The sequence below is a fragment of the Natrix helvetica genome (assembly GCF_964273705.1).
Source record: "Natrix helvetica genome assembly, chromosome: 1".
NCBI lineage: Eukaryota > Metazoa > Chordata > Lepidosauria > Squamata > Natricidae > Natrix > Natrix helvetica.
In genome coordinates, this window is record NC_138548.1 from 39,599,073 (window position 1) to 39,616,706 (window position 17,634).

The 17,634-nt window shown below is 36.6% G+C and overlaps 1 protein-coding gene across 1 annotated transcript in view; it reads right to left on the reverse strand.

The window, feature by feature from the left end:
- The window catches only part of TECPR2 (tectonin beta-propeller repeat containing 2), a 42,907-nt gene that overhangs the window by 9,843 nt on the left and 15,430 nt on the right, over positions 1 to 17,634 (reverse strand). Inside the window, exons 11-17 of the mRNA XM_081937991.1 lie at positions 16,487 to 16,660; positions 13,994 to 14,174; positions 11,663 to 11,804; positions 8,787 to 9,027; positions 6,527 to 6,616; positions 5,229 to 5,462; positions 552 to 700 (exon numbers count right to left, since the gene is read on the reverse strand). Of these exons, the coding sequence (XP_081794117.1) occupies positions 552 to 700; positions 5,229 to 5,462; positions 6,527 to 6,616; positions 8,787 to 9,027; positions 11,663 to 11,804; positions 13,994 to 14,174; positions 16,487 to 16,660 (1,211 nt within the window). The remainder of the gene's footprint in view (positions 1 to 551; positions 701 to 5,228; positions 5,463 to 6,526; positions 6,617 to 8,786; positions 9,028 to 11,662; positions 11,805 to 13,993; positions 14,175 to 16,486; positions 16,661 to 17,634) is intronic.

Here is a 17,634-nt window from a genome sequence, read left to right on the forward strand (position 1 = left end):
CACAGTGGCTCAGTGGCTAAGACACTGAGCTTGTCGATTAGAAAGGTCAGCAGTTCAAATCCCTAGAGCACATAACTGAGTTAGCTCCCGTTACTTGTCCCAGCTTCTGCCAACCTAGCAGTTCGAAAGCATATAAAAATGCAAGTAGAAAAATAGGAATCCCCTTTGGTGGGAAGGTAACAGTGTTCCATGCGCCTTTGGCATTAATCATGCTGGCCACATGACCACGCCCCCCTAGAGTTGGGAATGACTAGCATTCACAAACCACACCACATCCTTGAAGCATTTATTCTTCAACACATAGATCACATGTATCTGAATATACTTGGACTTCTTGAAATCACATGTGAAAGTCAAACAGAATATCACATTAAATGTTCCAACCCAGTTTCATTCTGACAGTGTACTTATTCAACAGAATTTCTAAGCTCACGGCTTTAATCTTCTTTAACAACTTTAGATCCATAACTGGAAAAATGCAAGACTCTTTCTTGTCAACAACATACAGACAAGTGACTTCTTGAAAGTTGAAAGAAAAGCGGTTATTTTACCTGGATGGGTGGCTCAATCATTATCCACGCAGGCAGCATCAAATTTGGATTCAGAGGCTGAGTTCCAACTCGGAAATAAATCCCACCACAGCTGTCACAGGCCCAGATATGCTGATTTCCACATGCTAAGCTTGTAAGTTTCACAGCACCTAAATAGAAATGGGGGATTTCAGTTAGTTAGCCTCTTCAACTGTAGTTTATGACACCAGTTAGATTTAACTGTAAGATTACTGTATTCCGCCCTGCCCCAGACGAATAATTTCAGGTGAATGGAAATAAAATATTCTTCTCCAATATGCTATGGCCATTTTAACATACAATGAAAAAGGACCTCTAAAAACACTTTTCCTTTCATCAAAAACAATTTGGACATCAGACTTGTTAAGCAAATAAGCACCTACCGCCAAAAACCAGTGCTTCTAAAGTGCTCTCAAAATGTGCCTACCAGGTCCAATGTTGGACAATCCTATATTGAATTATCTAGAATGAACCCTTCTGCCCTCTTTCGATATTCTTTCCACAATACAGAACCTGGAGGGAGGAGGGAGGAATTGCTTTGCTATTTGCTTTACTGAAGAGGTTTCTTTACTTGCAGAGGAATTCTCACGTGAAATTCTCTTTCACTGCCAATAATAGCTTACATTCCATTTCAGATTACCTTTACAATCTGAATTACAGTGTAATTAGAAAGCAAGTATGTGACTTTAGGCCCTATTATTAACATGCCTTTTTAATATAGAAACTCCTGTTTATTGAAGCATCTTAGGGTAATAGAACATGCAATGTAAAGGAATTTGTTGCATAATTAAGAGATGCAAGTTTTCACATGAACTCAAGTGAACTTCCTCTGGAAGACAGCTAAGCTTACAAAATCTATAAATACATTTTAATGTTTCACATTCCAAATGTTGTTAGCAAACAATGGCTCTGATGAGATCTATGGGATAAATATCTCAAGATTAGTTACTTTTTCATTTCCAGTATACTAAGCTAATAAGAATCCCTTATCCTAAGGAGTTATATGATTCACAGAGCACATACTGCATTTTTAGTTTCATTAAAACAATAGCATCAACATTTTGCAGCTTTCTCTAAGATTGAAATAGAAAATATAATGATGCGAAATAAATTTCCTCAGTTGTCCATCAGTCTTCTAATAACCAAATACTTGTTCCTAGAAATGTCAGCTTGCGTGATTCTTTGTTCTTTAAAAGCCATCACTATTGCATTCATTTTAAAGAAACGGAACTATTCATTTTTAAGAGGCTTAAGCAGTAATTCGCATAACCTTTTCAAATATGGCAGTATGCAGGAAATCAAATCTCACATTGATGGCTTTTCCCCAACTACTGAGTTAAATGCTACCCATGATGCTTGAGCTGACAGAAAGGTACGCTGCCATAGATGATGCCTTACTTGCCTCTGCTCCTTTTTATGTCTTATATGAAAAATAGCATCAGGTTATAAGAAGAGACAACTTCCTAAGTGGAAATTTTGAAGGCATTCAGTTTCTTACAAAAGAAACCAATACAATATAATACAATACAATACAATACCAGAGTTGGAAGGGACGTTGTAGGTCTTCTAGTCCAACCCCCTGCCTAGGCAGGAAACCCTATACAGTTTCAGACAAATGGCTATCCAACATCTTCTTAAAGACTTCCAGTGTTGGGGCATTCACAACTTCTGGAGGCAAGTTGTTCCACTGGTTAACTGTTCTATCAGGAAATTTCTCCTCAGTTCTAAGTTGCTTCTCTCCTTGATTAGTTTCCACCCATTGCTTCTTGTTCTACCCTCAGGTGCCCTGGATAATAGTTTGACTCCCTCTTCTTTGTGGCAACCCCTGAGATATTGGAACACTGCTATCATGTCTCCCCTAGTCCTTCTTTTCATTAAACTAGACATACCCAGTTCCTGCAACCATTCTTCATATATTTTAGCCTCCAGTCCCCTAATCTTCTTTGTTGCTCTTCTCTGCACTCTTTCTAGAGTCTCCACATCTTTTCTACATCGTGGTGACCAAAACTGAATGCAGTATTCCAAGTGTGGCTAAGCAAGGTACCACCTATACTGTACCTGTGCATTCCGTTTTTGTTGCCTAAATGTAGAACCTTACTCTTTTCACCACTGAATTTCATTTTGTTAGATAGTGCCCAATGTTCAGGTTTGTCAAGATCCTTCTGTATCTTAAGCCTGTCTTCTGGAGTGTTGGTTATTCCTGCCATCTTGGTGTCATCTGCAAATTTGATGAGTTCCCCATTTATTCCCTCACCCAAACCAATCACGTGAAAACTTGTATCTCTTAATTATGCAAACCAATCACTATGAAGTTATAAACAAGCTCTACCAAAAACAAATGGCAAGAATTCCTCTAGGTCAGTGTTTCTCAATCTTGGCAGCTTTAAGGTGTGTAGATTTCAACTCCTAGAACTCCCCATGCAGCATAGTTAAAGTTGCCATGATTGAGAAACATTGCTATAGGTGACTATGAACAGAAGAGACGACAACACCTTCGGCATCAGCTTGAAAAAAACAACCAAACTGACCCAATTAGGCAGCATGAGCAAAGCTATGTCATTTACAGATCCCCTGTTATGTAATTGCTCTAAAATTCTTATCTCTACATCTTATGGGTAGGTGTCAAATGGCTGGTCACTTCAGAATTTTAAGATTGTGACACAAAACCTGCCCTGGTTTCTGAGACAAACAGTCTTGAGGAAGAGACAAAATTTATCGTTTCGTAAGAGATATCTAGCGGTGTCTTGAAACATCCAATGATGTGAGGGAAAAGGTTCCCAAATGTTGTTCCAAAAGGAATGAGAAGAAAAGAGGGATATAAAATTCCATTTCAATATATCCCAGTTGAAAATTAACACAGTATCTCCCATTTTGGAGACCATAAAATTTGGACAGAAAAATAACATTATCATTTTATATCACAATCACAGCAGTTTTAAAAAGAGAGCATATTGTACTTAAACAGGCAAAAAAAAAAGACTGTTGAGCGAAGCAGTCATAAGCTCAATCACATATCTGACGTAACAACCACTTCATTCAATGACTGAGATTCCAGGCTCAATTGTGGTTGTACGCTGAGTACTACCTACACACCATTCTCTCTCCCCCCCCCCCCCCAAAAAAACCCCTATCTATCTATGGATGAAAGAAAATCTCTGAAAGAGAGGTCCTGCAATCTAGGAAGAAAAACTAAAAAAACTCATCAAAAAGAAAAACGTGAATAAATTGCCTATTCGTGTGTGTGTGTGTGTGTGTGTGTGTACACGTACGTACATACATGTATGTATATATTAGACCAAGGAAAGAAGAGTGCCACATCAAACAACTAAGTGGAAGAATTAAATATTCTAACTACATAGCTAAAGTCTTAAAATGAATTTATTAAAACTGGATTCAAATTGAATCAAAAGGATATGAAATCTCCGCCTATTTCTTTATAATCTCTTAAATTCTGCCTTTACTTCAATATTATTACACAACACCTAATCAGTCAAGAATAATTAGAAAACATTAGGATAAATTTTGTATTGATTTAACTTTCAGTACAGCTATTAAAAAATCACTTCATTGCTTGATGGTCAGCTGATGGTTTTGATCTAATAAGTGCCAGGATTTTTGGAACAGAGTCACATACCATCTCCTCTGCATTATTGGACAATTATTTACACACACAACACACTTTGATGTCCACATATACACTTATTGTAGAGTATTTTCAGCTTCTATTCTCATTCCAATTTTGAGTTTTTTCTAACAAACACTGATGTGAATTATTGATCCGGATAATCACATGTTACTGTTAGCCAGCAGATTGCCAAAGTCCATTTGACTTTATTGCAGAAATTCTGAATATAACAGAGTAAGTTTAATTAAGTCACATGCTATGATGACCATTCAAGTACACAAAGAACTGCCTGAACAGAGTTGACATTTCAAAATCCATTGTAATGCTTAATGTGATTTAACCAGAAATGTTTTCCTGATATGTGGATGTTTGGGTGGTTAATAGCTACTAGTGGCAGGGAAAGAGACAGTGACAAAGAGAAGGGTCCACTGAAAAAAGATACCAAAATAAAAAGTGTGTGTTTGTGTGTGTACTATTTATACACACACACACGTACATACACATGTTAACAACAGAGTGTCACCAACTTATTTCTTCACTTCAGCCTCCAGAACTGACATCTGATACTTAGGTTATAATCAGATTTTAACTACATATTTTAGGCAGCAAAAACAGTAACTCAATAATCATATTCAAAACATGACATCATAACTTGTTGCCATGACATCATTATGCTGCTTCATGAAAGTACTGATCATTCTCTTCTAAAACACAACTGGCTGTCTAGTCCATTGTCATATCCTTTGTCTGTAGCCACTATGAAAGGGATTTCAAAAACTGTTGTAATCATTTGTCTACGTTTTTATGTACTTTTAATTTATTTCTATCCCGCCCTTATTATTTTTACAAATAACTCAAGGTAGCAAACATATCCAATACATTTTTCTCCTCCTATTTTAGCCACAATAATTTAAATTATTATCATATTTCATACATCAGAACAATTCTGTGTGTGAACTCTTATCAATTATACAGAGAAAAGAATCTAATCTGCATTTCAGATAAGAATTTTCTAAAGCTACAATTAGATTTACCTAATTGAGAAAGGTCCAGTTTGGTCCAATGCATTCCTGTTGGGCAATTTGGTGAAAGTGTCCTTATGAAGACCTGCCCCAGACTATTCAAGCTCCATATTGCATCCCGGCAAGCTGAATAATATACCATTTCATTATCACAAGGGAGCTGAACTGTTGAAGGATGGAACTGAGGATTCTGATCACTAACACAAAACAGGTCCTTGCTACTTTGGGACAACCATAAGAAACTTCCTGAAGGAAGGACAAAGTTTTTATTATAAACTCCATTTTTTTTAGAAATCTTTATAAAAATTAATCAGTATTTATACATAAAGCAAAATCTGCATTCTAAGATTGCATTAATATAATTATTATCTTCATAATGTAGTTAATTCACTTCACAAATACTTGGAAACCTTTACACACATTATAAGTTGTTTTAAAGTTATTCCTATATTCCATTTTAAAAAACCCAAGGCTAAGAAACAGTTCTTTTAAAAATGTTAAAAAAACAACCTGTGGCTGTTTTATCCTAGCATTCCCTAGTTATCCATAATAACCAGATATTTCTAGGAAATCAACAAGCAGAGCATGAGTCAATACCAACAGCTGATGTTGATCACATAAGAGAGGATTCATTTTAAATTTATAAAGATATATGAAAATATTTCATTCCATGGTTTACCTTATATAAAATCATTTATTTTATTTCTAATACTCAGGAAATAAACATACAATTAGTTAATTACCACAATACGTTGGCACTGATCTAAAGTAAAACTGTTAATACTGAATGTGAACAGAACAATCTTAGGCTATGCAGCACTGAGAAAAATACAGTAATATAAAAACTTGATATATCTATAAAACATGAGACTAAGGATTATGCAGTTAAAATGTAAAGGCGGTAAGACATATAAAAAGTAAATGACAAATTCTCAAGCTACAGTTTTACTTGATCATTTATTAAATGTAATATATGATTCCTAGTGAATCAATGGTTTAAAGGAACTGGCAAGGATGACCTTTGTAAGTTCTTAAATCACAGTGCAAATTAAAGGCTCATAGTAAGATTTCCAATTTTGCATTCACCTTCTTCTTGCTGTGTATTAATTAACTTAGAACTAAACAAGTTTTTAAATTACCCAGTTCCAATACTATTTTATGGATATACAAAATGGTAGCAAAGGTCAATTTACATGTTTCTTTATCCTATCAGACATGTATGATTATATTTTACACACACACACACACACACACACACACACACACACAGGGAGAGAGGGAGGGAGGGAGGGAGAGAGACTTGTTTTAACCTTCTTTTGTTGGAGCTGCAGAAGCTAACACAAAAGCCCATTTTGTAGCTGAAGCAGTGCCCCGAGGCACAACGTTATTCCAATATGTACCTGCAAAAGAAAACAGGAAAACTATCAATACAAAAACAACCTCTGTCCCATGTGCAGTGAGTAATGTCTGAACTACATTTTTGTTCTTTAGGTTTTTATTTTAAAGAAGAACATATTCTATATTCCGGGTTTCAATTTTCATGTTGACCTAACAATTAAGCATTCAAGGAAGAGATTCCATTCTTACTGAGGTAGCCCAACAAGATAGGCCACATGGAGAAACCAATGCCATATATGGCAGGATTATGTTCCAAAAGAGCTAGAGTAACAGCATCTTTTGAGTCTGAACTTGATGAGACATTTTTCATGTTACTTTTGTTGGTCTGGCTACACATCCTTCTCACCTGACTGTTGCTTAGGTATGGTAGCAGCTCTTCCTCCTGCCTTTCAAGGCCATTCCCTTGTCTGCTACCCCCAAACAAGATATTCTTTGCAATCCAGTTTGACCCATCCCTTTCTTCTATATAATCTTTCCTTCCTAATGCTTCCTATCAAAATCTAACCTATTTAAGATCTCTTTAAGTAATCCAAAATAGGACATTTTCTCCCCAAAGTCTGGATTATAATATACTTCTACTTGATAGGCAATGGGTTATTTTGATGACAAGGGAAGAAGGGGGAGTAAGCACTTTCAATCTGCTCGGGCAGTTTTTCTTTCCACACATCCCAATTTCTTGTTTTGGGTCATACTGGCCAAAACGTATGGAAGAAATGAAGTTGCCTACTGTGGTATGGAAATACTGGGTAAATTAATTCATATTCTAATGTATCTATGAATCTTGAGAGCTGAGTCCATTGAGTTTTGGCCTCCACGATGTAGAAAAGATGTGGAGACTCTAGAAAGAGTGCAGAGAAGAGCAACAAAGAAGATTAGGGGACTGGAGGCTAAAACATATGAAGAACGGTTGCAGGAACTGGGTATGTCTAGTTTAATGAAAAGAAGGACTAGGGGAGACATGATAGCAGGGTTCCAAAATCTCAGGGGTTGCCACAAAGAAGAGGGAGTCAAACTATTATCCAGGGCACCTGAGTGTAGAACAAGAAGCAATGGGTGGAAACTGATCAAGGAGAGAAGCAACTTAGAACTGAGGAGAAATTTCCTGAGTTAGAACAATTAATCAGTGGAACAGCTTGCCTCCAGAAGTTGTGAATGCCCCAACACTGGAAGTCTTTAAGAAGATGTTGGATATCCATTTGTCTGAAACGGTATAGGGTTTTCTGCCTAGGCAGGGGGTTGGACTAGAAGACCTCCAAGGTCCCTTCCAACTCTGCTATTGTATTGTATTATATCCAATACTCAGTTGTACCTATGTACCTGAAATATATTTTGAAACTTCAAGAATTTTAATATCTATTACTATTATTGGTAGCAAAACAACATAGAATATTAGAATGCCAGCATACATTCTACAAACTGTTGGATTTGGCTTGATACATAAGTTATTCCACAATACAGTTTTTCAATTTTAAGGTACTGTAAATAAGGCAGATTTCTCTTTTTTCATTTTTACATGCAGAGTTTCTGCAGATTAATTGAACTATGTATCATTGAAATAAAATATAGAATGTGTCTCAGGTGAGTTGAAAATGTCCTAGATGGGACTCAGTCACATGCCTCTACCACTAACACTGGTAATCTGGAAACTCAACACAATATGCATACATTGTATTTGTACTTGGTTTGAAGGCACATGATGTAGTGACCTCACTAAATCTAAGCAAAACTGGGTTTGGCCAGCACCCAGAAAAAGTAAGTCTGCCTAGACATTCTTTGAAAGCTGCTTAGAAGATCTCTGGAACAAAATAATACAAATGTTAATAATTTACAATAAGAGATGGCAAAACTGTACACTAGGCCAGAGGAATATTTGCCAGGAAAGAAGCATTCGGCTCTGCATGCTTGGCTATGATACAACTATGTCCTACATGTTTGCTGATTCCCATGTGCCTCTTCCATTCACAAATTGATGTATGAGTTGGCAGCATGTATTATGCCCAGGAGTGACACAACAGACAAGATATTAACCACCATTGCTCAAAATAAATGTGTCCAGACACTTTCAACTTTGAAATAATTGGTAGGAATAAAATCATTGCTGAACAACTTTAGAAGTGCGTATGCCAACACGTTAAATTTAAAAGCAACCTCTGCAACAAAAAATGCACTTGCCAATGAGGTTTCCCTTTGCTACATGAAATTCATTTTTCCCAGAGGAAATCCAAACACCGCTGCTATTGACTGCAAGTAGACTTGGTTGACACTGAAGCGGTTGTGACCAGAAAGTTGTACGCAGTTTGTCTGCCACTTTCTCAACAGGAGCCTGGGCTGCTGTTGCTACTGTTTGTGTTGCATGGATTATTGTCTGGAAAAGGCTGCACTGGTCAAACACAACATAATCGGTAATGCTTACCTGGGGGAGTAAAATACACAAAAGGACTAATTTAGTTTCAGAGCACACATTAAGCCCTCTCTTGTTTCATCACAGGAAAATTCCAACAAGAGCAACAATTTCTTTTCAACAGCATATAGCCTTTCATCATTCACATTTTCAGGAAACATCAATCTACTTCTTTAGGTGGAAATGGAAAAATTTCAGCTTTGCAACTATTCCATTTTTTAAATTATTTGTTTGTTAAATTTATTGCCTATCTCAGTGTGGAGCTATTCTAGGTGGCTTACAGTATGAATAAAATAATAGAAAGGAAAAAAATGAAAGGGATATAAATAGAGCAGAAATAATAGAATATAATAAACAAGGAAAAAAATACACAATAAGAATACATCAATATAATTGAAAAGATGGATGCATATAAAGCATGGGGGGGGGGGGGGAGGTGGAGTCTGTCATCAGTCCAGCAGGCACCTCCCACATGGAACTCCCCATCTGGTCCCCAGGCCAACCGGCAAGGCCAGGTCTTTAGGCTCACGGGGAAGGATAGAAGGGTGGGGGCAGATCTTACCTTAGAGTGTAAAGATGTTCCAAAGGGTATTATAATTTTATAATTCTGACTTTGGTGGTGGGGAGAACAGGCATGCAAAACTGTATCATTCAGAGTTCTGGAAGCCTTGCAATGTGACTTATTTCAATTTCACACTTTGGAAGTAGGACAGTAAAAACTGTTATAAATTCTACAGTCAGCTATGTGGTGTGTTAACAAGAACAATCAGTAGCTTGGAAATATCCCAGCAAATTTAACAGTCCCTTTAGAATAGAAGATATAGCACAAATGCTCAACGACCTGGAAGCTGAATTAACAGCAAGCAGTCCAACATACCTTTTTTTAAAAAGGACAGGTGAGAGGACAAAAATCCTGTTTTTGACAAAAATACCTAGATAACCCAATGGGTCTAGCCAATTAGATGGAAAGTCTCCAAAAGATATAACCATCTTAAGCCATGGAAATCACCCAAAAAGTAAATGAGTGAGAGAAATTAAGTTTAGGAGGCATTTCTCAACCAATAGGTTGAGAAAACCACTACTCTCAACCACTGCTAAGCAACATACATTACTGGCAGAAAATGACATTAATTCAAATTTGCGTTTGATAAAGGCTATTCACAGAGAATGCATCATTGTGAAATTAAATATTTAATTATCTTTGGGGGGGGGGGTGTCTTCAATTCAGTCTTTTTCTCCTGAAAATATTGAGAAGAGTCCCTGCAGGTTTCTTGGCAAGATTTCAGAAGTGGTTTGGCATTGCCTGTTACCAAGGGCTGAGAAAGAAGGACTGGCCCACGGTTCAAACCCAGCTGCCTCTGTGCCTAAGATGGAACTAGAATTCATGGTCTCCTTGGTTTCTAGCCTAATGCTTCCACCACTACACCAAAATGGATCTCACTCTTCTTCCTTTTATCCAGATACAAACTTACAGGAAACAGGAAATGCTCTCTGAAAGATACTTTGATTTCACGTCTTATTTTTCAGGAACTACAGAAAAAGGACTTCTTCTGTGGGGCAGTCAAGCTGTGTTATTTATTCATCATGGCAGATGGCTTGATCTTGACTATCTTACATTTAGTAATCTCTAAAGATTGCACCTCTTTCACCAGATGTTTTTATAAAATTTCAGTATTTTATTATTTTAATCTACCTTCTACATTGCTATGTTCTCAGTGGTAGGCTGCTGTCGGTTCGGAACAGTTGCAGTTGCGAACTGGTAGTTGTGACCTGCCTGGGAGGGGGGGATGCCCCCACCCATCCGCTCCGGCGCTATGCTGTCCTATTTAGCTTTGTTTTTGATGCCGCAAGTCACACGCACAAGCAAAGCACATACACGGAAGGCTGTGCGGACGGTACGCGCATTCACAACCAGCGAACCGGTTATTAAAATAAGTGCAGCTCACCTCTGTATGTTCTGCTTTGATTTTGCATTTTTTATAAGGTTAAATTGATAAATTTTAGGTAATATTGCCAGAATATGATAAAAAGGTAGAATATAAATACATTATTACACTGATGATTGTTATTGTATCTTCAATATCCTTACAGCATTCCTCTATAATGTCTAAAGGAATGTTTCCATTCTGAATGTGGCTACATTTTGCTTTACGGTTTGTAAAAGAAAATGTACAATTATTCATTTTGTTGTTATATTTATTTTCTATCTCAGAATTGTCTTCCCTTTTTTTAATTGTTCAGTTAAAGTAATTAAATTTAGTGTTCAGTTGAATGTTACTGCTTTGCTCTTGGTAGAATATCTAGATTGCCTTCCCTCATTTTTGGTAACTCTCCTATCACAGCTAGAGCTCCAATTCCACAATCTGATTATAGACATAATACAGTTTTATAAGTAGCACTCCTACAAAACAGAGAAACAAGACAACCAATGGATATCTAGATTTAATTAGTAAATGAAGCATGATTTCATCACTATCATAGGGTTCCAATCTCTGGTACCATTTCATTTATGTGTCTTCCCCAAAACTACTTCCGATGATCTGACTGGGATTGAAATCAGGATATTATCAGGAATGCAAGTAAGAAATCTGAGCCTCACCACCAAATAAGCCCCCTTTATACTGGAAATAGAATAGGAAATGCCTACTTGCCACCAGTGGTTGTCGTCCCCTTGTGGCTTCTTTGAAACAACACCAGTTCTAAACCATAGATTCCCATGAATATCTAAAATCCAGATGGTCTGCTGGTCTCCAAGAGTAATACATACCGGCTCTAGACCTTGCATTTCACTGCAAAAGCAAGCAATACTTATTTTTCTTACAATACTTATACAACCAATTCTTTAAGAACTTCTATCAGTTTACAAGACTGAACATAACATCATTAAATTCGAAACACAAATATTGCTGTGTCCCTGTTACACTATCATCCACAGTTTTAAAACTGTAAATATTTAATGCTAATTAAAAGTTTATTAGAAAAGCTAAATTTTAATAGCCTTTCTGAATCTCTTTAGGGAGAGTGCCATCTGGATCTTGGTGAGACAAGGGGATATCTCCCAATATATATTTGAACAGTACCTATTAGCCGATTGGAAGCCAACATGTCAGCTGTAAAGCTAATGATGTATGAAATAATGGATATCAGCATAAATTGATCACTGCAGCCTGCAGAAAACGTGGATTCCAGGCAGTTTTCTAAGGCAGCCTGACATAAAATACATTGAAGTTGTCAATTCTAGAGATAATCAGAATTGTTGTCAGGGCTTGTTAACATTCTTACAGAAAATATTCCTTCCTCCTTTAAAAAAAAATACCAGCCATAATGTAATCCCATTGCATTCCCATTCTATTTACCGTATTTTTCGGAGTATAAGGCGCACCAAGGTTTTGAAAGGCAAATTTCTAAAAAAAGTAGGTAGATAGATAGAGGGATAGAGAGGGAGAGAAATACAGTAGGTAGATAGGGAGAGAGAGAGAGTAGGTAAGTAGGTAGGTAGATAGATGAAAGAGAGAAATACAGTAGGTAGGTAGGGAGAGAGAGAGACAGTAGGTAGGTAGGTAGGTGGGTAGGTAGAGGGATAGAGAGAGAGAGAAATACAGTAAGTAAGTAGGGAGAGAGAGAGTAGGTAGGTAGGAAAATGTTTCCACACATATTTATCCATGTGCTGGAGAAGGAAATCACTGACAACCTACAGCACCTAAGACTTGTTTCTTCTGGCAAAGCACTTGATCAATCTAATTCTCATCAATCACTCTAACTAAAGAGCTTTCCAAAAGAAAGGGGGGAAAAAAGTTTTTGCACTCTGCAAACCTCCCCAAAACAGCCCATTTTTCATGTAAACGGGCTCGGTTTTTGTCAAAAAAAATTGCATGCATAGCCTTATGGAGGCTTATAGAATGCTGCTGCGGGGGGCAAAAAACGGCCCATTTTCTGCTCATTTCTGCCCTCCCCAGCCCCCAGGAGTTCTCTGAAAGCCTCCGTAAGGCTATGCACCGCCATTTTGGTGAAGGGGGCGGGGCTTCGGGAGGCAAAAAAATGTTGTATTCAATGTATAAGACGCCCCAGATTTTCAGCCTTTTTTAGGAAAAAAGGTGTGTCTTATGCTCTGAAAAATACGGTAGTCAAAATTCAATATATTAAATTGAAAATGGTATGGTATAATTTATTATTTTAGCCACTGGGCACAATTTAATATTTACAGATACATTTTACTGAAGAAAACTGACACTTATATTCCACTGATATCAATCAACTATAACAATGATTATTACTTGATCATGCCACTGCTCATTTTAAAGCTATCCAAACCCTTAGTGCAAATTAAATACTGCTAAATTTAAATATAATCTAAAAAGCTAATCAAACTGCTCAAATCATAATAGCATAATCTAATAGCATAACCAATTATACAACTGTTAGCAGCCAATCATGAATAATTTAGACAGGTAAGATTCTGGCTTTCCTTGGATCAGAACTGCTCATTCACAGAAGGCCTAAACAATCAGGTCAAGAATTTGTTTAGTTTGGTGCCTGGTGGAAGGGTTGTTCTATTTTTATTCCACTTTTTTATTGGTTGTTGGGAGCCAACACAGAAGCTCTATGTGAGATAGGCATTCATAAGTTCTTTAAACAAGCGAATGAATAAAATTATCTGGATCTAGAAGTCTAAAATATATTTGCAATTCTAATTATTAAAATATAATAATAATTGTGTAAGATGAAAAACATATATTGTAAATTGTATAACTCAATGGGCATACTTTCCTTCTTTTTCCAAGTTTCAAAACATTTACCATTTAACCCCCCCTCAAAAAAAAATCAATAAAACCTGATGCCCTGGTTGGGAAACTCTATTCTCATGTGATGCAATATGTTGTCTAAACACATGCAAGTCCAAACTAAGATGATGAAAACGCTGGTCCTTGCAAAATCAAGAACTATTACAGGACATGCCTACTGTTTAGAGACTGTTTACCTTATGATATCACATTTCCACTGCTCTCCTTCAGGACAGAAACTGCTTACACCTTCACGAAAGAGAAGCACACGCTGCTCCGTTAATGCCCAAATTATATTATTTCTGGCTGTAATCTGTGATAGTTGATACGGACAGTCTACTTTTACTGCCCTGGCACAGGGACGATCCACACTGAGGCCTTCAAGTAAAATACAGAAAAGCAATACATGCGTCAATTTTTTAGTTTTTGAGTTTAGTTTTATTTCCTTTCTATATAATTTATAATCTACCATATTTTTCGCTCCATAAGATGCACCGGACCGTAAGATGCACCAAGATTTAGAGGAGGGAAACAAGAAAAAAAAATTCTGATAGGTGTCCTCTTATGTGCCAGCTCTGCCTATTGACTCCTGCACTGCGGAAAAGTGACAGAAGAGGCGGGTAATGACAAAGACAGAAGAGGTGGGGTTCAACTCTGTAAAAGGACCCCGGCACCGCAGCCCGGCTGCTATTCACCAAAGGGCTGTCACCGTTTCCACGCACTTGGGGGGGGGGGGCTTATGGAACAAAAATATGGTAATTAGAAAGATAGAGCTGCCTTTGAAATTATTATGTTTGACCTATACCCTATACCTTTAACATATTTCTCTCTGTGTGTAGCAATAATTCTTTTCAATTGTTACCAAGTTCATTCAGTTACTTGATTGTTTGAGAATCAATCTAATGGGAAAGTATTGCAGAATAAAACTAATACCTTTATAATGACCATTTACAAGCAAGGAACCATGGTTTTAGCCAGGGTTAAAATGCAGTACCTATATTTATAAAGCCCTAACCTTAAATTCCTAGGTTCCTCTTCAATGTGCTTTTTCCCAAATATGGATATATCATGCTCTGTTGAAAGCATACTTATCAAATGTATTTCTATACAAATGCATACACATGTTATACCTATGTCTATATAATAATTTTTAAATGGTGTAGAGAAAGCAGCAAAGCAACTATGACTATTCCTATTAGCATGGTTATACACTTCTAAGCAGCAGGAATAAAAGATTTTACACTTGGGTAGGGCTAAGATCTGGAAATATTTTGCCACTGAATTTGGCCACTGTATGTGATCAAATATTAGACCCTGTATAATTACTGGAGCACATATGTACTGCCACAGCAGGTCAAAATATATAATCCCCTCCTCCTAAATTTCATTACAATCTTTAGTAGAGCTTCCAACAGTGAGATTTGATTTCTCAGGGAGAGGGGAGGCATAGTTGGCCAGACATCTAAGAATTCCTGCAGGACAAAAACATACTGTATAACAAATCAAAATACTTGCTGTGAGAACCAGTAGTAGCTCACAAAAAAAGGCCAGCTATTCAGTCATTACAATCATATTTTTCATTGTAAAAAAGTACACAAGTAAATACAAAATAGTAATCAACACCTATGTTTTGAAATTCTAAAAATGTTAGAATATTTTTTTCTAATTAATAAGAGAAAAATCATTCTGGTGTTAAATACAAAGAGAGCTTTGTATTTAACAACTGGATGGCTTTTCTCTTACTGATTAGAAATAAAAAATTATCACTAACGAAGAAATTACTTTCCCTATTGAGGCTGACGCTATTTATTTATTTATAATTTCTATTTCTACAGCTGCCCACTCAGGCACAAATTCCTTCCACTGCTGAATTACGTATCATCAAAGCATGAAAACTGTGAACACAAATAGATGCTTCCATGTATTTGCTTGCTCGTTAGAATGACACAGCAGCATGAATACTGACTAGTTCCTGGCTTGCTGAGAATGAAACCCTGTTAACTGTATGCAGGGAAGAAACTTTTACTGATTCCCCTTTGTATGTTGCCGGAAAACCAGTCTACTAGGTAAGGGAATCTTACAGCACTGTGTGGCAAGTAGGTTGATTCAAAACCATTGATTTTTACGTATTGTTATTTAATACTAAGGCAGTTTAAACATTTTCCTAAATAAATAAATAATGCTCTCTCTTGCCCTTCAACAAAAACCTTTGTTGGATCAGTCATTTGGCAGACAAAACATTTTTGAAGGACTCCTATTGACATTTCAAGTCAATAAACCTAAGAAGATTTTAAACTAAAACTATTTGACATAGTTAAATCAAACAGCATCAGGCAGTTAATAATGTCTATTTGGTTTTCAAAACACTCTTTCAGGGAACACCTTTATTAGCATTAATATTTTTTGCATTAATCTGTAACAACATTGCGTAGAATGTTTTAGGTTGTAGTACAAATGAACACAACTTAGCTCTCACATCGTAACAGAATTGCAACTGGACTTCACAAGTGTAATAAACTCATTATAGGAGAAGTTTCATGATGGCAACAAAAATTCTTTCAAGAAAAATTGTCTATTTGCTTGCTTGGAATTTTCATTGAAAAACCTTCACTCATTTTTGAAGGATTCTCTCATAATGTAATTTAGTAAACAGGTAATTCCAGAAGAAAAATAAAAACTAGTTTAAGTACCTGTCTGTAGATACAGATCACCATTTGTTCGGATTATCCAGGCTGTGTCGTCACTCAAGGATACAAATGCTGCTTGAGGTAAAGCTTCATACCAGTGACGTTTTCCTCTAATGGTTACTTTGCCACAGGCAAAAGCTTTATTGGTTTTTTGCTCAATCTTCCATAAAAGAGTCCCTATGAAAGAAACCTCACATAAATAAAATTATTCACAAGAGATCACCTTTAAATCTAATTAATTTCTCCTTTGCTAGCAGCAGCTATTTTAAAGTCTAAGACAATCTTCATCAACCTGGGGATGGTCTGACCACCATGGTGGTGGGGACAAGGAGATGGGAGTATGGAAATGACACCCCATGCATTACTGTGGAATGCAGTAATTTATGAAGGACACTTACATGGTTAAGTTCGTTAGAGGAGCAGTCACAAGGTAGTTGTATTTTTTAAAAAATCCAACTCAAAACATGAAAAATGCCAGCTCAAGGTAAGCTTTCTTCTCAAGTGTCAGGCCAATGAATAAAATCATCCTGCAAGCATTCTTTATAGGACAACCACTGTACAACATCACTCTGGCCATTCTTATTTCCAAAATCCAGTGTCAAGGAAAGTCAAATATAATAATATAAAGAAGTAATCTATAAATCATGTAGTACCGTATTCCTTGCTCCTCTAAGTCATTTTTCATTTATGTCATGCTTTTTAAACTGCAAGGCTAAAGCACTGCCCTTTTGGTTCTTTTTTTACATGCAAATAAAATGTAAAGATTAGAAATAAGCAATCTTTTCAGGAATGTGGTGATCCTACAATAGAATCATTGTATCTATTGTAGCTGAGTGAATAGCTACTTCTACATAGGGAATAATTTGTTCAAGCAATCACCTAAGACAGTTACAGAGTTTCTTTGGTAATAAACAGACCTCTCATAAAAGAAAGAGACTTAAGTTTCTCTACCTGATGGCACTGACTTCAATGATTAGGAAGTTGATACAGTATTTGTCAAATCAGAAGTACAAAATAGACCTAGAGTACTAGCCAAACATGGCTCCTTAGGAAAGCCTGAAAGCTGAGGAAAATGCTGAGACATGGACATAACAGATTTACTCAGAGAGGACAAAGGAAAAATGATTGCTCCTGATTTATTTCTTGATTGA